This window comes from Oncorhynchus kisutch, linkage group LG13 (assembly GCF_002021735.2).
Source record: "Oncorhynchus kisutch isolate 150728-3 linkage group LG13, Okis_V2, whole genome shotgun sequence".
In the NCBI taxonomy this organism is placed as follows: Eukaryota; Metazoa; Chordata; class Actinopteri; order Salmoniformes; family Salmonidae; genus Oncorhynchus; species Oncorhynchus kisutch.
In genome coordinates this window covers 69,577,676-69,593,183 of record NC_034186.2, presented here as the reverse complement: position 1 = coordinate 69,593,183, position 15,508 = coordinate 69,577,676, and the positions used below count along the sequence as shown (strand labels likewise).

The 15,508-nt window shown below is 44.2% G+C and overlaps 1 protein-coding gene across 2 annotated transcripts in view; it reads right to left on the bottom strand.

Annotated features, from left to right (window-relative positions):
• Positions 1-204: 204 nt before the first annotated feature.
• LOC109901661 (amyloid-like protein 1) overlaps positions 205-15,508 on the bottom strand; it is a 52,966-nt gene continuing 37,662 nt past the window's right edge. Inside the window, exons 3-17 of one of the 2 annotated variants that reach the window (XM_031837998.1) lie at positions 13,814-13,943; positions 10,751-10,863; positions 8,684-8,874; positions 8,249-8,607; positions 7,359-7,486; positions 6,758-6,832; positions 6,472-6,630; positions 5,907-6,035; positions 5,578-5,677; positions 5,065-5,232; positions 4,894-4,917; positions 4,723-4,787; positions 4,277-4,342; positions 3,979-4,122; positions 205-3,017 (exon numbers count right to left, since the gene is read on the bottom strand). In XM_031837998.1, coding sequence (XP_031693858.1) covers positions 2,919-3,017; positions 3,979-4,122; positions 4,277-4,342; positions 4,723-4,787; positions 4,894-4,917; positions 5,065-5,232; positions 5,578-5,677; positions 5,907-6,035; positions 6,472-6,630; positions 6,758-6,832; positions 7,359-7,486; positions 8,249-8,607; positions 8,684-8,874; positions 10,751-10,863; positions 13,814-13,943 — 1,950 coding nt within the window. In that variant the 3' untranslated portion in view covers positions 205-2,918. Of the gene's footprint in view, positions 3,021-3,978; positions 4,123-4,276; positions 4,343-4,722; positions 4,788-4,893; positions 4,918-5,064; positions 5,233-5,577; positions 5,678-5,906; positions 6,036-6,471; positions 6,631-6,757; positions 6,833-7,358; positions 7,487-8,248; positions 8,608-8,683; positions 8,875-10,750; positions 10,864-13,813; positions 13,944-15,508 lie in introns of both variants that reach the window. The other variant, XM_031837997.1, reaches the window with a different exon arrangement.

Genomic DNA, 15,508 nt, shown 5'->3' with positions numbered 1-15,508 from the left:
AGCAACCTTTCGGTTACTGGCCCAACAATGCACTTTGACAGTGTAGGTCTACTGTATCTGAATTGCAGGTTAGACATTTAACCTCTTTACGGTGCCTTAAACAAGCTACTACATTTTTCATACAGTGAGAAAACATGACCCTCAATCCAATTGATAATTATTCAAATAAAAAATACATAATTACATCCAAAACACAGCATTGTAAAAGGCAATAATGCAGCAATTAAACTCTCCATTTAATTGTTTATATTTTCTCTGGTGGGGAGGGGAGGAAGGCCAACATAGAAGTATCTTAATCAAGAGAGGACATACAAATGTGTGTTCAGTCACTACAGTATACACCATTCTACATCTACTAAATGCTGGTAGGAAAACCTTGAGTCTTTGGGGAAACATAGGCAAGCTTATTCTCTTCTATGGTTTCAGTAGTATCGATACAAGGTTCAACTGACTTAAACTGTGAACGTACCATGTTTTCATTCACTAAACGGACCTGTACAAATTATACAAAGCCTATCTCAGCTCTCTAATGATCTTGATGCAGTAACCACAACCTGTGATTCCTACAATCCAAAAGCAATACATGGAAAATTCAAATTTAGTTCAAGCATTTGAACTCCTCTTCCCATATTCAAAGCAGTGTTTGAATAAAGAAACAGAACGGTTTGAGGTGATGAGGGTGAGTCAGCCACATCTCTCCTCTGATGTGATCAATAATTTACTCCCTCGTGTCGCCAGTGGTTTCATGGAGTACACAGCAGAACAACCTAGCCATGAGTTATAAATAAACAACAAACATCTAAGGATGTTTCAGGACTGGTGGTGTTTTACAAAGTGCTATTTTCAGAATTCTGAGAGTAGTGAAGGATGATTGGTTTTGGTTAGGATCCTCTGTAGTACAGTAGGCCAACAGTAGTTGGAGTTGACACTGTAGATTACGAAAAACCTCCTACTGTGTATGTGACCATCCAACACAGAGAACTCTCTCTGGTGCCAAAATCATGTAGTGGAAAATAAATTCAACATAAAACCCATCCAAGAGGCAACAATCAGCCATTGAAAAGTGGACAATCCCTTCTTATCTATATACAGTGAATGATATTGATCATAATAACGGTGACAGATACTTCAGTGAGACACAACACATCTCCCTAGTAGACTAACATTCAACTGGTGTTTATACAGCGTCTATATGGTCTGTATTGTATGTTCATCCTGCCTGAGACCGGCTATGTCCCAAATAAAGATTCAACTTGAATTTGAAGCAATAAACTGAAAATAACTCACTAAGGTGTGCCAGAGCAAATAGTGTGGTCCCACCCAATCTGAGCAATAGTCCAGTCCTCGGCATACCTCCTTTACATGCAACTGTTACCCAATATCACCATGTTGCCAACATCACTATGTTCCCTAATGCTAAAGTCCATTGCACCACAATAATGAATGACATCCCACTGTTCTCATTCAGACCTGCAAATAGTGAAAAGAGACATCCAGTGTTAAACTACAGTGAGATAATGAGGAAGGTATTGGATATGTAGCTTGTCTACTGATTACCGGTTAGTCCTTGGGGTTCTACTAGGGGAGTGATGCCCTACCGAAGAAATGGAGTCTCAACGTCTACCTAAAATACATTCAGTCAGAAGTTAACTGTATCGTCTTGTGCTGGTTTTTTACAACAGTCCGTTTTCAATCAGCCATGTTAGGAAAATGTTCTCTCTCTGAACAGCACAAGGTATTTATTTTATTTTATTCCATTACACTGATGCAAAATCATTCTAGAAATGTCTATTTTGAAGATGTTTTTTTTTTCTAAAGATATTTACACTGTCCATTTTAATCTGTCACATTTCCATCTTATCAAAAGCAAAGAACAGGAACAGCACAAAGACGGTAGCATCATACACCAAATCTGCATGCTTTCATTAAAACAATGGACTTCTCATTACTTTGTTACAATTTTTTAGGTAGCAGTCATTCACTTAACGAAACATTTGGTACATTAGTTCAATTATATAGTTCACATCGCATAGAACAGGCTCTGGGTGCCAGTTGTGTCAGATGCCACAGACTGAAGGATGAGGTTGGGCTTAATATCAAAAGATCACCAACCCATATTACTATGGATTGATAATATATGTGGGTGTAAGTAATAACTAAGTAACAACTAAGTTAATCAAGCTTCAACACCTCACATTCCCAACCTCCTCATCTCTGCTTAACCTTTACAACTGTGCCTGGCTTTGAAAGAAGATGTCCTACATTGACTCATGGAGGTGGGGTTGGCTTGGTGGTCATCATGTCAGAGTCATTGGAGCTTTAGATAGAGAACCAGTTTGTATGGAGATTTAAATCAGTTATACTATAATCAGACAATATTGTTTGTTCACATTTTACACCATTTATCTGAACTGGAATATAATGAATCAGAGCTGTAACACAATCCAACAAAGAATAAACAGATGACATACACAACAAAGCAAAATGCAGTGTTCAACATTGAGTCAGTTTCTGACAAATATCAATCCATTTTATTAAGAATAAGGGGGTCAACTCAAGCCATTCCAATGGTATTCCTATCCAAGCAGACAGGAGTGAATCTCTCCAAAGGAGATTATTGTTACACTGTGGCATTAATGTCCATCCCTTTATTCTAGACCAGAAGAGTAAGAGGATGGATCAGCTGGTAATACATCTCTGTTACTGGTTTACATTCCAAAACTGATGTGGGGACATGGTTGGTCAGAGGTTTGGGGCATATACCCCCTATTTGCTTGTCAAGTTACATTAAAGTGTTGGTCGTAATGATACATCTTAATACATCATAGGCGGTGTGACTGGGACCACCTCTAGGAGGGGGACAAGGAAAGGGAGCGCCTCGTGTGATTGGGCATGACCGGGAGGCCACACCCATCGCCTCAGTTCATTTGCTCAAAGAATTTGTAGGTGGGGTTTTCGTAGCCGTGGTTCTGCATCTTGTTTAGTTGGCGCTCCTCTGGGGTCAGCATGGGGTCAACCTGCTGTGAGACATGGCGGGTCAAAGGTTATACTGATACAGTACAAGTAAATGCTACGGTATAAGGAAGTGCTATCAGCAGGAAGAAGGGGACACTAATGTGCTATAAGCATAAAGTGCCTCTCCTACCTGCCGCTGCAGGGAATACCTGCCTACGAAAAGCCAACTGACATTTACTCCTGAGGTATTGCTCTGCTGCGCCCTCTATAGCCACCATGATTATGATTTGACCCTGCTTGTCATTTATGAACGTTTGAACTTCTTCAAAAATTATCTGGCCTTAATGGCCACATGCATCTCCACCCGATACAGCCAGAAGAGGGCTGACCACCTCTCAGAGCCTGATTCCTCTCTAGGTTTCTTCCTAGGTTCCTGCTTTTTAGGGAGTTTTTCCTAGCCTCTGTGCTTCTACATCTGCATTGCTTTCTCTCTGGGGTTTTAGGCTAGGCATCTGTAAAGCACTGTGACAACTGCTGAAGTAAAAATGGCTTCATAAAATACATTTGATTTATTGATTGTGTTTAGTTTTATTTTGCATACAGCTAGAAGCTGTACAAACAATCAACTAATCAACAATTTGTGTGAGTAATGGAACTGGAAGGGATGATAATAAAGAGGTCTACTGGACTGCGATTTACTTGATTGAACCAGGAAGGGCTCATTGAAATTTGAAATCTCTTTTTCAAGAGTGTCCTGGCCAAGATAGGCAGCACCAAGTCATTACACAATTACAGACAGACAACATGAAAAACTACAAGTAGTCTCGTAAAAACCATAGAATTCACAAGAGTATAACAAAATCATAAAACAGCAAATTAAAACATTGACAGGTCAGGGAATCAGCCTCAAAATCCTTCATCAGTGATTTAAAAACACCAATCGGAACAAGTTGTTCCAGTTTACAAGTTTTGGAAGCATCAAAGTGAGCAGGTGTTTGTTCTTTCTGATTCCCTGCCTCCTACCTCCACGATGCCGTGGCTGATGGTGCCATACGGCTTCCTGCGCACCAGCAACAGACTGATCACCATCACCATGGCGATGGCCACGGCAACCACCAGCAACCCCACCATGGCCCCGCGGTTGAACGTCTCCAGGGCGTCTGGTTGCTAAGGACAGAAACAGAAAAGGGGAAGAGAGGGCACAAAGAGGGGAAGATGGAGATATTAGAGGTTGATATCATCATGGGAATGACTTACAATACCACAAGAGGGGACGGGTCCGCCCAGCCCATCCAGACACTTATCTAGGTAGCAGACTCACCAGTTCATCGGTCTGGATCTCAGGAGACTTGAAGACCACCTGCTTGAGCTCTAGAGAGGTGTTAATCTAGAGAGTGAGAGCAAAAGTGAGAGAGGGGGTAATTTAATAGGTCATTACAGAGGAAGTACCACATAATTAAATAGAACACATTAACTACATCTCTATGGGAGTTGACTTCCTGCTGTGGGAGGATGTTATAGTAAGTGAGTAAAAATGTAGCAGTTGATCATGTGGAGGCTGCAGTGCGACACAAGCTATTTTTCCATATAAGCTTGAGGAGGTGAGATACAAAGTGGGTTGGGATGGAGGGAGAGAAGGAGAGATGAGATGATTGACAATGTGTCAGCATAACTCTTGGCTGTGTTGTAAACACAAGTGCAAGTAAGGATACCATGTCCGTAAAGTGATGTGTATGTTGGTAATATTTAAAAAAACGATTTTCTTACTTTCTCCTCATATTCATATGTGGGGCTTCTCTCAGATGTGGCATAGTCATACTCGTCTGTAGAGGCTGAGTGCAGAGGCAGAAAACACAGATCAACTTCAACGTTTCTGTCTTTGAAAATGACATTTTGAAAGACAAATATCAGATTTCATGTCCCTTCCCTTTAACTCACCTTTCTTAGTGTTGGGCTGTGGGTCTTGACAGGACAGAAACAATAGAGATAAATAAAATGTTAACCTACTGCTTGTATTCAAAGAAATTAATTAATTCCTGAACTATTTGAAGAGGAGACATTTTGTGTGTATGCGTGCATTCATGAGTGTGTGTGTGTGTGTGTCCATACCGATGCGAGGTGGGTAGGGCCTGTTCTGGAAGGCTCTCTCCTCCTCCTCCTCGTCATCCTTCTCCTCCTCACTCTCGGCAGGAAGCAGCTCCTCGGTGGTGCGTGTCTCAGAGAAGGACGTGGTCATGAGCTCACTGATATCTCCTCGCTCCGCCTTCACCAGCTCCTCTACAGGGAGGGAGAAACAAGTAGGTTTTAAAAACAGGAAAGCTTGATATACAGTAAAGTATCATGTATTTACGGTAACACTGCGTTATTTACACCTTATATACACCAATCCTTTTTTTTCTGATTGAGAGTTCCCTAGAGAAATGTCAAGATAATAATAACCTACTAATAGATCATGTGAACTTGGAACATGCAATGTCTTACAAAATACATCATGATAAATGCTAGCTTATATCTTTCTAAATGTCTTATGAAGGAATTAAAACATGAATATAAGGACAGGGGCAGTAACTCCACATCCTGGTCTACATGGCTAACAGGAGAGTAGAGAGGAGTGTAGCGTACGGATATCATCGTGCAGCTCCTCAGCCAAGGCAGGAACCTTGTAGAGTAATGCCAAGCTTTGGTTCATCCTCTCCTCAATCACATGGAGGTGGGTGTAGACCTGTAACCCCAAGAGATCAATGCTGGTTAGGTTCATTACAAGACAAAGCTCCCTCAGCTTTTTACCGAAACGGGCGCTGGGTAACACTTGTTTTTATTGTTTCAACTGCTGATTGCCCCTTTAAGAGTTATTTTATGAGTTCCCTTTTTCATGAAGCAGCATCACTGCTTAAGGAAGAGGTACAGTATCTTTTCATCCTAGTATATTCCGGTATATTTTCATTTCACACCTGGAACTTCATCTGCTCAGCCTTCTGGGGGTCGACGGCCTCAATGTGCTGGTAGTGTCTCAGAGTGTGTCTGCGGTCCTTCTGCTCTGCTGCCATGTATCGCTTCAGAGCCTGCAGCACCCGCTCCGGCTGTTGAGAGGAGAATGATATTATAGTCAGAGAATGGAGCGGGTGGAGAAGGTGTGGTAGAAATTATCAATACACTACAGTCCACTCATACTCTCTGCCTAACAAATATACACTGAGTACACCAAACATAAGGAACACCTTCCTAATATTGAGTTGCACCCCTCCCTTTGCCCTCAGAACAGCCTCAATTCGTCAGGGCATGGACGAATTGAGGCTACAAGGTGTCGAAAGCATTCCAGAGGGATGCTGCCCCATGTTTACTACAATGCTTCCCACAGTTGTGTCAAGTTGTCTGGATGTCCTTTGGGTGGTGGACCATTCTTGATACACACAGGAACCTGTTGAGTGTGAAACCCAGCAGTGGTGCAGATCTGTACAGTCATGCTCTCTGCCTAACAAAATGTAGATATCCCTGCTGCCCCTGCTGTCTGCGGACCTGAGGGGGCTCGGCCTGCACAGCGGTCAGGTAGCTCTCCAAGGCCAGTCTGCGGTTGTTGTTGAGGGTGGCCACCACGCGGGCCAGATGGGTCTCCACCAGCCTCTGTCTCTCCCCTGCCACCTGCTCCTCCAGAGTCTGCAACACAGACTGGAAATGCTGGGGGGAGAGGAGAGGGGATCATTGTTGTGTTAATAGGTGTATGAGTGTCCATCTCCCATATTTTCTTCCTTCTTTAATCCCCTTCTCCTTTCTTCCATCCCCTCTTCCTATTCCATCTTCTTACCTCATTAAGGGCCTGGCGGTCAGACTTGGGCAGGTTCTTGGACTGGTTGTCAGCCTCAGCCCATTCCTTCATGATCTGAAAAGGCAATGTGCGTTAACGTCATTCACAAACACACTCAGAGCCAAGTACTAATTTCCTCAGACAGGAATCCACCGAGGACCATTCTGATATTTAAAATGCTCCATATCTGCCTCAAACTGCAGCTACTAAAAAAAGTATGTCTGTTCTTGGGTATCCACTTGGCTTGGTTTACTAGAAGTAATCAGTGGGACAATCTCAATTGCATACTCCTCGCGTCCTCTCTCCTCGCAACCTTCTCAAAACCCATTGGATGAGAAAGCCAGCGGTCCCGCCCTCTGACCTTCTCCTCCAATGGGTTTTGAGAAGGAGTTGAGGAAAGAGGACATAAAGAGTATTCAATTGAGATTCTCCCAATATATTAATATTGCATTAAAACCTCACTTCAGGTCCCAGAGCAATTTGCCCCCATCTGTCAACAGTGGGTTCTGTAGGAGATCACAGATATGGAAACCACACAGCAGGCCTGGCTTCATCTCATTGGTTCGTTGCCTGTCCAAACCCACCTCTCCACCCACCTTACCTCATTGATGCGTTTCATTCGCCGCTCCTCCAGGTCCATCTTGGCACGCAGGAAGTTGGCGTGTTCGCTGTCGTCCCCTGGCATCTCGAAGTAAACATCCACGCCATCTGTGGGGTGAGGGGTGGGTACTACAGAGGAGAAGGAGGAGAGGGGGATAAGGAGAGGAGGGGAACGAGAGGAGGGAGAATAAAGGATGGAAAACAGAGAAGGAGAGAAGAGAGAGAGATGGAGGTACAGAAAGTGCAGCAGAATGAAAGACAGGGGAAGGATGAGGGAGACAGAAAGATATCCTAATCACTGCCATTACCCAGAGAGACAGAGAGCCAGAGAGCCATTGATCCAGATAGTAGGGTGAGTGGTCAGCATTATTGAGTTGGAGACGAGTAGTGCTGTAAATACATCAGCCAGCCACTCCTATCTAACTCCTATATCCAGCCAGACAGATAGGCATGGTGAGTGTGTGTGTGTGTGTACGTGCCCTTGCATGCATGCGTGTGTGTGTGTAATCATCCTTAGTCTATTACAGAGAGATAGAGTGTGAGAGAGAAAGTATTGGAGATGCTAACTGGGCACTACAGTTCATTCCCCAGTAAGTAAGAGTAAGTGGGAGATGGGAGAGTGATGTCAGCATTTACCCAATTTTTTTACTGCCCTGTTAACCACTCTAAGGGTAGCAACTACAGACTATTCCCTTACGGAGACTGGCCTTTAGAAAGAAAGATCCAGACTAGACACAGAACCCTTGACACTACTTAATACCCCACTTCCTATAAAGTTTATGCCCATTAAATCCTCTCAGATCTAGTTGAGAGGTGGTAAGTAGGGGCTAAAGATTGTTTCTGGACAGGGCAAAGATGTAACTGTGTGATAGAAGGTAGAGGGTTACTCACGGCTGTCTCCCCTGGTCTGGGGTGGGGATGTGGAGGGGTTGCGACCAGCCTGACCCTGGCCTTTCTCATAGTAGAAGGAGTCTGTGTAGTCAGTAGCCTGGTAGGGGCCAGAGTCAATGGAGTACTCATACTCCTCTTTCACTGCTGCTGCTTCTGCAACCTCCTGCTGCTGCTGCTCCTCCTCCTCCTCCTCATCCTCCTCCTCCTCCTCTTCCTCCTCTTCATCTTCTACTGCCTCCTCCTCCTCCTCCACCACCTGCTCATCCTCTTCCACCATCTCATCATCTTCCTCCTCCATGTCTGCCGCGTCCACATCGGTGTCAGGAGAGGGGCTTGTGGTGGATGTTGTCACTTTGACTCTGGGAATGGGGTACAAGGTCAAACATTATGATCATCATCATTATCACCACAGAGAGAAGGGGTAATGGGACTCACCCTGTGTTGACTTTGGCATGAGGGTTAAGGGCCTGGGGTCCTGCTGGGAGAACATCCCCTCCCTCGGTCTCCCCCCTGCCACTGGACCCGCCCCTCCCCGGGCAGCACACATACTCCACCCCACGGAAACGGTCGCTGCACGGCAACAGCATCCCATAACTATGCAGCTCCAGACTGTCTGCTGTGCAGGCCTGAAACAGAAAGAGAGAGGATGAGAAAAATATGTTAAAACATGAATCAAGTTGGAAAAGACCAAGGTGAACTAGAGAGACATCAGGGGTGTATAGAAAAAGAGAAGAAATGTGACTGTGATCAAAGGGAACTAACTAGCAGGAGGAATGGAACACGACGGGGAGTAACCTCTTCCTCAGCATGATGAAGGTGAGTTATAAAAACTACAACCTACATCACCTCCTTGGCCTCTAATAAACTGTCTCACCTCCCCGGCCTATAATAAACCACCTCACCCCCCCTGACCTATAATAAACTACTTCACCTCCCCGGCCTATAATAAACCACCTCACCCCCCCTGACCTATAATAAACTACCTCAACCCCCCGGCCTATAATAAACTACCTCAACCCCCCGGCCTATAATAAACTACCTCAACCCCCCGGCCTATAATAAACTACCTCAACCCCCCGGCCTATAATAAACTACCTCAACCCCACGGCCTATAATAAACTACCTCAACCCCCCGGCCTATAATAAACTACCTCAACCCCCCGGCCTATAATAAACTACCTCAACCCCACGGCCTATAATAAACTACCTCAACCCCCCGGCCTATAATAAACTACCTCAACCCCCCGGCCTATAATAAACTACCTCAACCCCCCGGCCTATAATAAACTACCTCAACCCCCCGGCCTATAATAAACTACCTCAACCGCCCGGCCTATAATAAACCACCTCACCTCCCCGGCCTATAATAAACCGCCTCCCCTTTCTTGTATGTAATAAACAACCTCAGCTCTCTTGCATATAATAAACTTCCTCACCCCCCCCTCCGGCCTATAATAAACTTCCTCACCCCCCCCTCCGGCCTATAATAAACCGCCTCACCTCCCCGGCCTATAATAAACCGCCTCACCTCCCCGGCCTATATTAAACCGCCTCACCTCCCCGGCCTATATTAAACCGCCTCACCTCCCCGGCCTATATTAAACCACCTCACCTCCCCGGCCTATATTAAACCACCTCACCTCCCCGGCCTATATTAAACCACCTCACCTCCCCGGCCTATATTAAACCACCTCACCTCCCCGGCCTATATTAAACCACCTCACCTCCCCGGCCTATATTAAACCACCTCACCTCCCCGGCCTATATTAAACCGCCTCACCTCCCCGGCCTATAATAAACCGCCTCACCTCCCCGGCCTATATTAAACCGCCTCACCTCCCCGGCCTATATTAAACCACCTCACCTCCCCGGCCTATATTAAACCACCTCACCTCCCCGGCCTATATTAAACCACCTCACCTCCCCGGCCTATATTAAACCACCTCACCTCCCCGGCCTATATTAAACCACCTCACCTCCCCGGCCTATATTAAACCACCTCACCTCCCCGGCCTATATTAAACCACCTCACCTCCCCGGCCTATATTAAACCACCTCACCTCCCCGGCCTATATTAAACCACCTCACCTCCCCGGCCTATATTAAACCACCTCACCTCCCCGGCCTATATTAAACCACCTCACCTCCCCGGCCTATATTAAACCACCTCACCTCCCCGGCCTATATTAAACTACCTCACCTCCCCGGCCTATATTAAACTACCTCACCTCCCTGGCCTATATTAAACTCCTCTAGCTGCTCTCTCTGCTGATACAGTATGGTACTGTATGTTACACTATACCCAGCTGGGTACAGTTAGCTTCCAGCCCCAGTCTTTTACTGCAGTTTAGTTATTGACTCAATTAGTCTATGCTAACTCTCTATAAAGAACCCAATTAAAACTTAAGAAATTAATTGAAAAATGAACATGTAATATAATGTATGCATAATTTAATTAACTCTAATATAATCTTAGTTAATATAATGTCGCTCCGCCCGCACCTCCTTGGCTATGTTGTGCCAGTAGACGTAGCTCTCACAGACATCCATCTGCTCCTGGTGCAGGAAACGGCATCGGTCTGGAACCAACAGGGCTTCACTCACATACTCACCCACTGCAGAGCGAGAGAGCGAGAGACTTGAACTAGAAAGGTTCAGTATTATAAGATAATGCCAACATTACAGTGCCTCTGCATTATTTGAGCTGAGGACAAGGTGGGGAGTGGAGATTGATCCAGAACAACAGGGTGTGCTGCTGCATGCAGTTCTACTTTCAATAGCTGCAGGCAGCCAGTCAGTCAGTCAAGGACAGAACAATGTGAAATATGCTTAATTTCAGATTTTCATTTAAGTCATTTGATTACATCGGTCACAATAGTGAAAAAAAATGTTTTTGTACTTTACAGACTCTAGAGAAGTTAAAGTTGTATTTATTAACAAATAATCCATATATTATGCATTATTCAGGTGTCAAGTATGATTCAAAACCAAATAAAATGTTATTTGTCACATGCGCCGAATACAGTTTTTAGGGCCTTCCGCTGACACCGCCTGGTATAGAGGTCCTGACTGGCAGGAAGCTTGGCCCCAGTGATGTACTGGGCTGTTCGCACTATCCTCTGTAGTGCCTTGTGGTCGGAGGCCGAGCAGTTGCCATACCAGGCAGTGATGCTCTCGATGTTGCAGCTGTAGAACCTTTTCAGTCTCCTGAGGGGGAAGAGGTTTTGTCGTGCACTCTTCATGACTGTCTTGCTGTTCTTGGACCATGTTAGTTTGTTGGTGATGTGAACACCAAGGAAGTTGATGCTCTCAACCTGCTCCACTACAGCCCCGTCGATGAGAATGGGGGTGTGCTCGGTCCTCTTTTCCCTGTAGTCTACAATCATCTCCTTTGTCTTGATCACTTTGAGGGAGAGATTGTTGTCATGGCACCACACAGCCAGGTCTCTGACCTCCTCCCTATAGGCTGTCTTGTCAATGTCGGTATGCAGGGGTAGATCTGGTTTATATTAGTTTTGGGACTCAGTCAAAGATGTAGACCTAGTTTGTAGGAGTACTGGAGATGAGGTGTAGGGGTAGACCTGTTTTACAGTTTATAAGTATTCAGGCTTCGGTACATTTAGACCTGGCTTAGTTGACTAATTGGGTTCAAACACAGGTGCAGACTTTACAGATATGTACATTGGAGCTGAAGTACAGGCGTAGATCTGGTTTATATGAATATTGGAGCTGAAATGCAGAAGTAGACCTTTTATAAATGTTTGAATCAATATTGGGTTAGATGTGCTGGTGTACACCTGATCTGTAAGAATATTGGGTTAGATGTGGAGGTGTACACCTGATCTGTAAGAATATTGGGTTAGATGTGGAGGTGTACACCTGATCTGTAAGAATATTGGGTTAGATGTGGAGGTGTACACCTGATCTGTAAGAATATTGGGTTAGATGTGGAGGTGTACACCTGATCTGTAAGAATATTGGGTTAGATGTGGAGGTGTACACCTGATCTGTAAGAATATTGGGTCTGAAGTACGAGTGTAAACCTGGTTTGTATTAATATTGAGGCTTGGGCACTGGGGTAGACCTGTTTTATATAAGTACGCACATGGATTTCCCTTGTTTATCTGAGGAAAGGGGTGTACACTCTTAGACAAAAAGGTGCTATCTAGAACCTAAAAGGTTTCTTTAGCTGTCCCCATAGCAGAACCCTTTGAATGACCCTTTTTGGTTCCAGGTTGAAAGATAAATTTTGGTTCCAGGTAAAACTATTTTGGGTTCCATGTAGAACCACTGAGCGTTCTACATGGAACCCAAAAGGATTCTACCTGGAACCAAAAAGAGTTTTCCTATGGGGACAGCCAAACAAAGAACCCTTTCGGAACCCTTTTTTCTAAGAATGTAGGGTTGTTTAACCCTACATTCTTAGAAAAAAGGGTTCCGAAAGGGTTCTTTGTTTATCTTTCAACCAAAACTCCAGGCTCATACAGACAATGGGTCTGGATGGACGTCTATTGGCCATTCAAATACTTTCTGGCAACATACCACTGTACTATGAGTTTATCTATGAAATTATTAGCGTATACAGGTCAGAGGTCACAGGACTAAGATATGCTAATTACAGGGTTGGGGTGTGCAGCGAATAGCTGGATATAGGTTACTGTTGGTGACTTGGGGAATACAGGCCTAAGGAAAATGGGTAAAAGGGCTGAGATCGGCAAGTATCAGGGATGAGATGTAAAGGATCTGGGGTCTATGAGTAACAAATAGGGCACTCGGGGCTAGGATATGGGTGTATCATTCAGGGCTAGGATATGGGTGTATCGTTCAGGGCTAGGATATGGGTGTATCGTTCAGGGCTATGATATGGGTGTATCGTTCAGGTCTAGGATATGGGTGTATCAGTACTTGATTGTATCAATATTAGGGTATTGGCACGTGGGTGTTAGGGTTGGGGGTAAGAGGGATGGGGTGTGTGGGTAAATGAGCTGAGGTATATGCAGTAGATATTGGGGCAAATGTCTGTTAATGTTATTATAGGCAGAGCACTATGTTCCCATCAGTCACAATTATTTTTTACATACCTTTCAATTACTGTAATTTTTTAAAAGCAATTTGGATTACGTGTTAGGGTTACTAATGGTATAAGATGTGCATAGTGGCATGTTTGGAAATATGTGGGGACAAGTGGGTTAAAATTCAACACAGACTGAAAGACCTTTCCACCATTTTAATAGAGTGAAGCCCTTTGGTGCACCTGACAAAGCTTTGACAATGGAATCCATTCATATGAACTATTAGACATACTATGTCCGTTTCTATTATTACTTCCCCGAGGCGGAATTTGAAAGCTACTTAACCATATCATGGAAATGACATGCTTTGTATTAAACATAATGATGACATGATGTTACTTAATATAATAAAGTTATCCTCCGATATGGGGTGGGTGATCATAGGGAAGTTGTGCAATGTTTTGAGTGATGTTTGTGTAGGGATATGCTGAAGATTAGAAGGATGATGATGATGATGCTGAGGGTGCAGACATTGCCGACGTGTTGTTCTTACCCTGGCAGCGGTAGGGCATGACGATGAAGGGGCGTGTCTGGCAGTGGCCCCAGCCCTTCTTACACCAGGCTGGGATGGTGACGGGGTTGGAGGACTCCTCCACATGGGAGATCTGTAGGGCTGGGTACATCTGGTTGGACAGATGGACAGATGGACGGACAGACAGACGGTGGGAGAGACAGACAGAAAGACATAGGGAGGGAAAGATGGATGGACGGACGATATGGACAGACAGGACATCAGGGAGGAGTTAGGACAAGAGAGAGGAGAGAGGAGGAGAGGGTAAGAGGAGGAGAGGGAGAGAGGAGGAGAGGGAGAGAGGAGGAATGGAGGAGGGAGAGAGGGAGTGAGGAGGAGAGGGAAGAAGGATAGCACAATCAATAGGGAGAAAGGTAAAAAGGAGAGACTCATGCAACGGTCTGAAACACTTTGGCACTAAGGGTCTATTTTCTGACTATGCAGGTCGTACACTGATATTCTCCTAAAGTTGTATGGAAAATTCCAGGCTGAAAACAAGTTGACCTATACAATCCCACTTCCAATTATTTCAATAATCCCAATTTCACATTTGACTACTTTCAATTAAAATGTAGGGCAATGGCATAAGCACAGTCCTATAATGAGGTTTAATGGATTGAGAAATGTATTTGGCACGCTGTCTGAGTGCCCGATCCACAGACGTTGAGGAAAAATAAACGCTTTTGTGGAAAAGCAATCACAGACGCATAATGAGCTGGGTAATCACATTACAGCCATTTCAACTGTGTGACTGCTGTTTTCTTTACCCGCCATGCTTCATTTAGCCACCAGGTGGCGCATGATGTCCTTTTATAAAAAATGGCTCCTTGCTCTTGTTTCAGAGGGGGAGCAGCGAGTCTCTAATCAAACCAAGGCTGTGGCTAGGCCTGGTACGCCATTGATGTGCCTTAAGTTTGGCATGCAGGAGACTTTCAGGAATTAGGGGGATAAACGTGGCAGGAGGAAGACCGATGGATGGTAGTATTAATATTCAGGAAATATCAATAAATATTTCCTCCTGACCACCATCACTCCACTATATATACGGAAATATATAGATTTGATAGAACAAGACAAACCAAGTGAGACAGATTGGGAGATTAGGGTTGGTTACTACTACTCCTATTTGTAATGTTGTGTGAGGTATCTAGCTATCTGTTGTTACAGCCTGAATTTAAAATGGATAACATTTTTTTTAAAATGTCACAGGCCTACACACATAACACCCCATAATGTCAAAGTGGTATGATGTTTTTAAATGTTTACAAATCAATAAAAAATTAAAACACTGAAATGTCTTGAGTAAATAAGTATTCAACCTCTTTGTTATGGCAAGCCTAAATAAGTTCAGGAGTAAAATCTGCTTAACAAATCACATAATAAGTTGCATGGACTCACTGTGTGGAATAATAGTGTGTAAAATTATTTTTGAATGACTACCTCATCTCTCTAACCCACACATACAGATAATTGTAAGGTCCTTCAGTCGAGCGGTGCATTTCAAACAAACACAGATTCAACGACAAAGACCAGGTTTTCTAATGCCTCACAAAGAAGGGCACCTATTGGTAGATGGGTAAATATACATATATCCCTTTCAGCTTGGTGAAGTTATTAATTACACTTTGGATGGAGTATCAATACACCCAGTCACTAGAAAGATACAGGTGTCCTTGT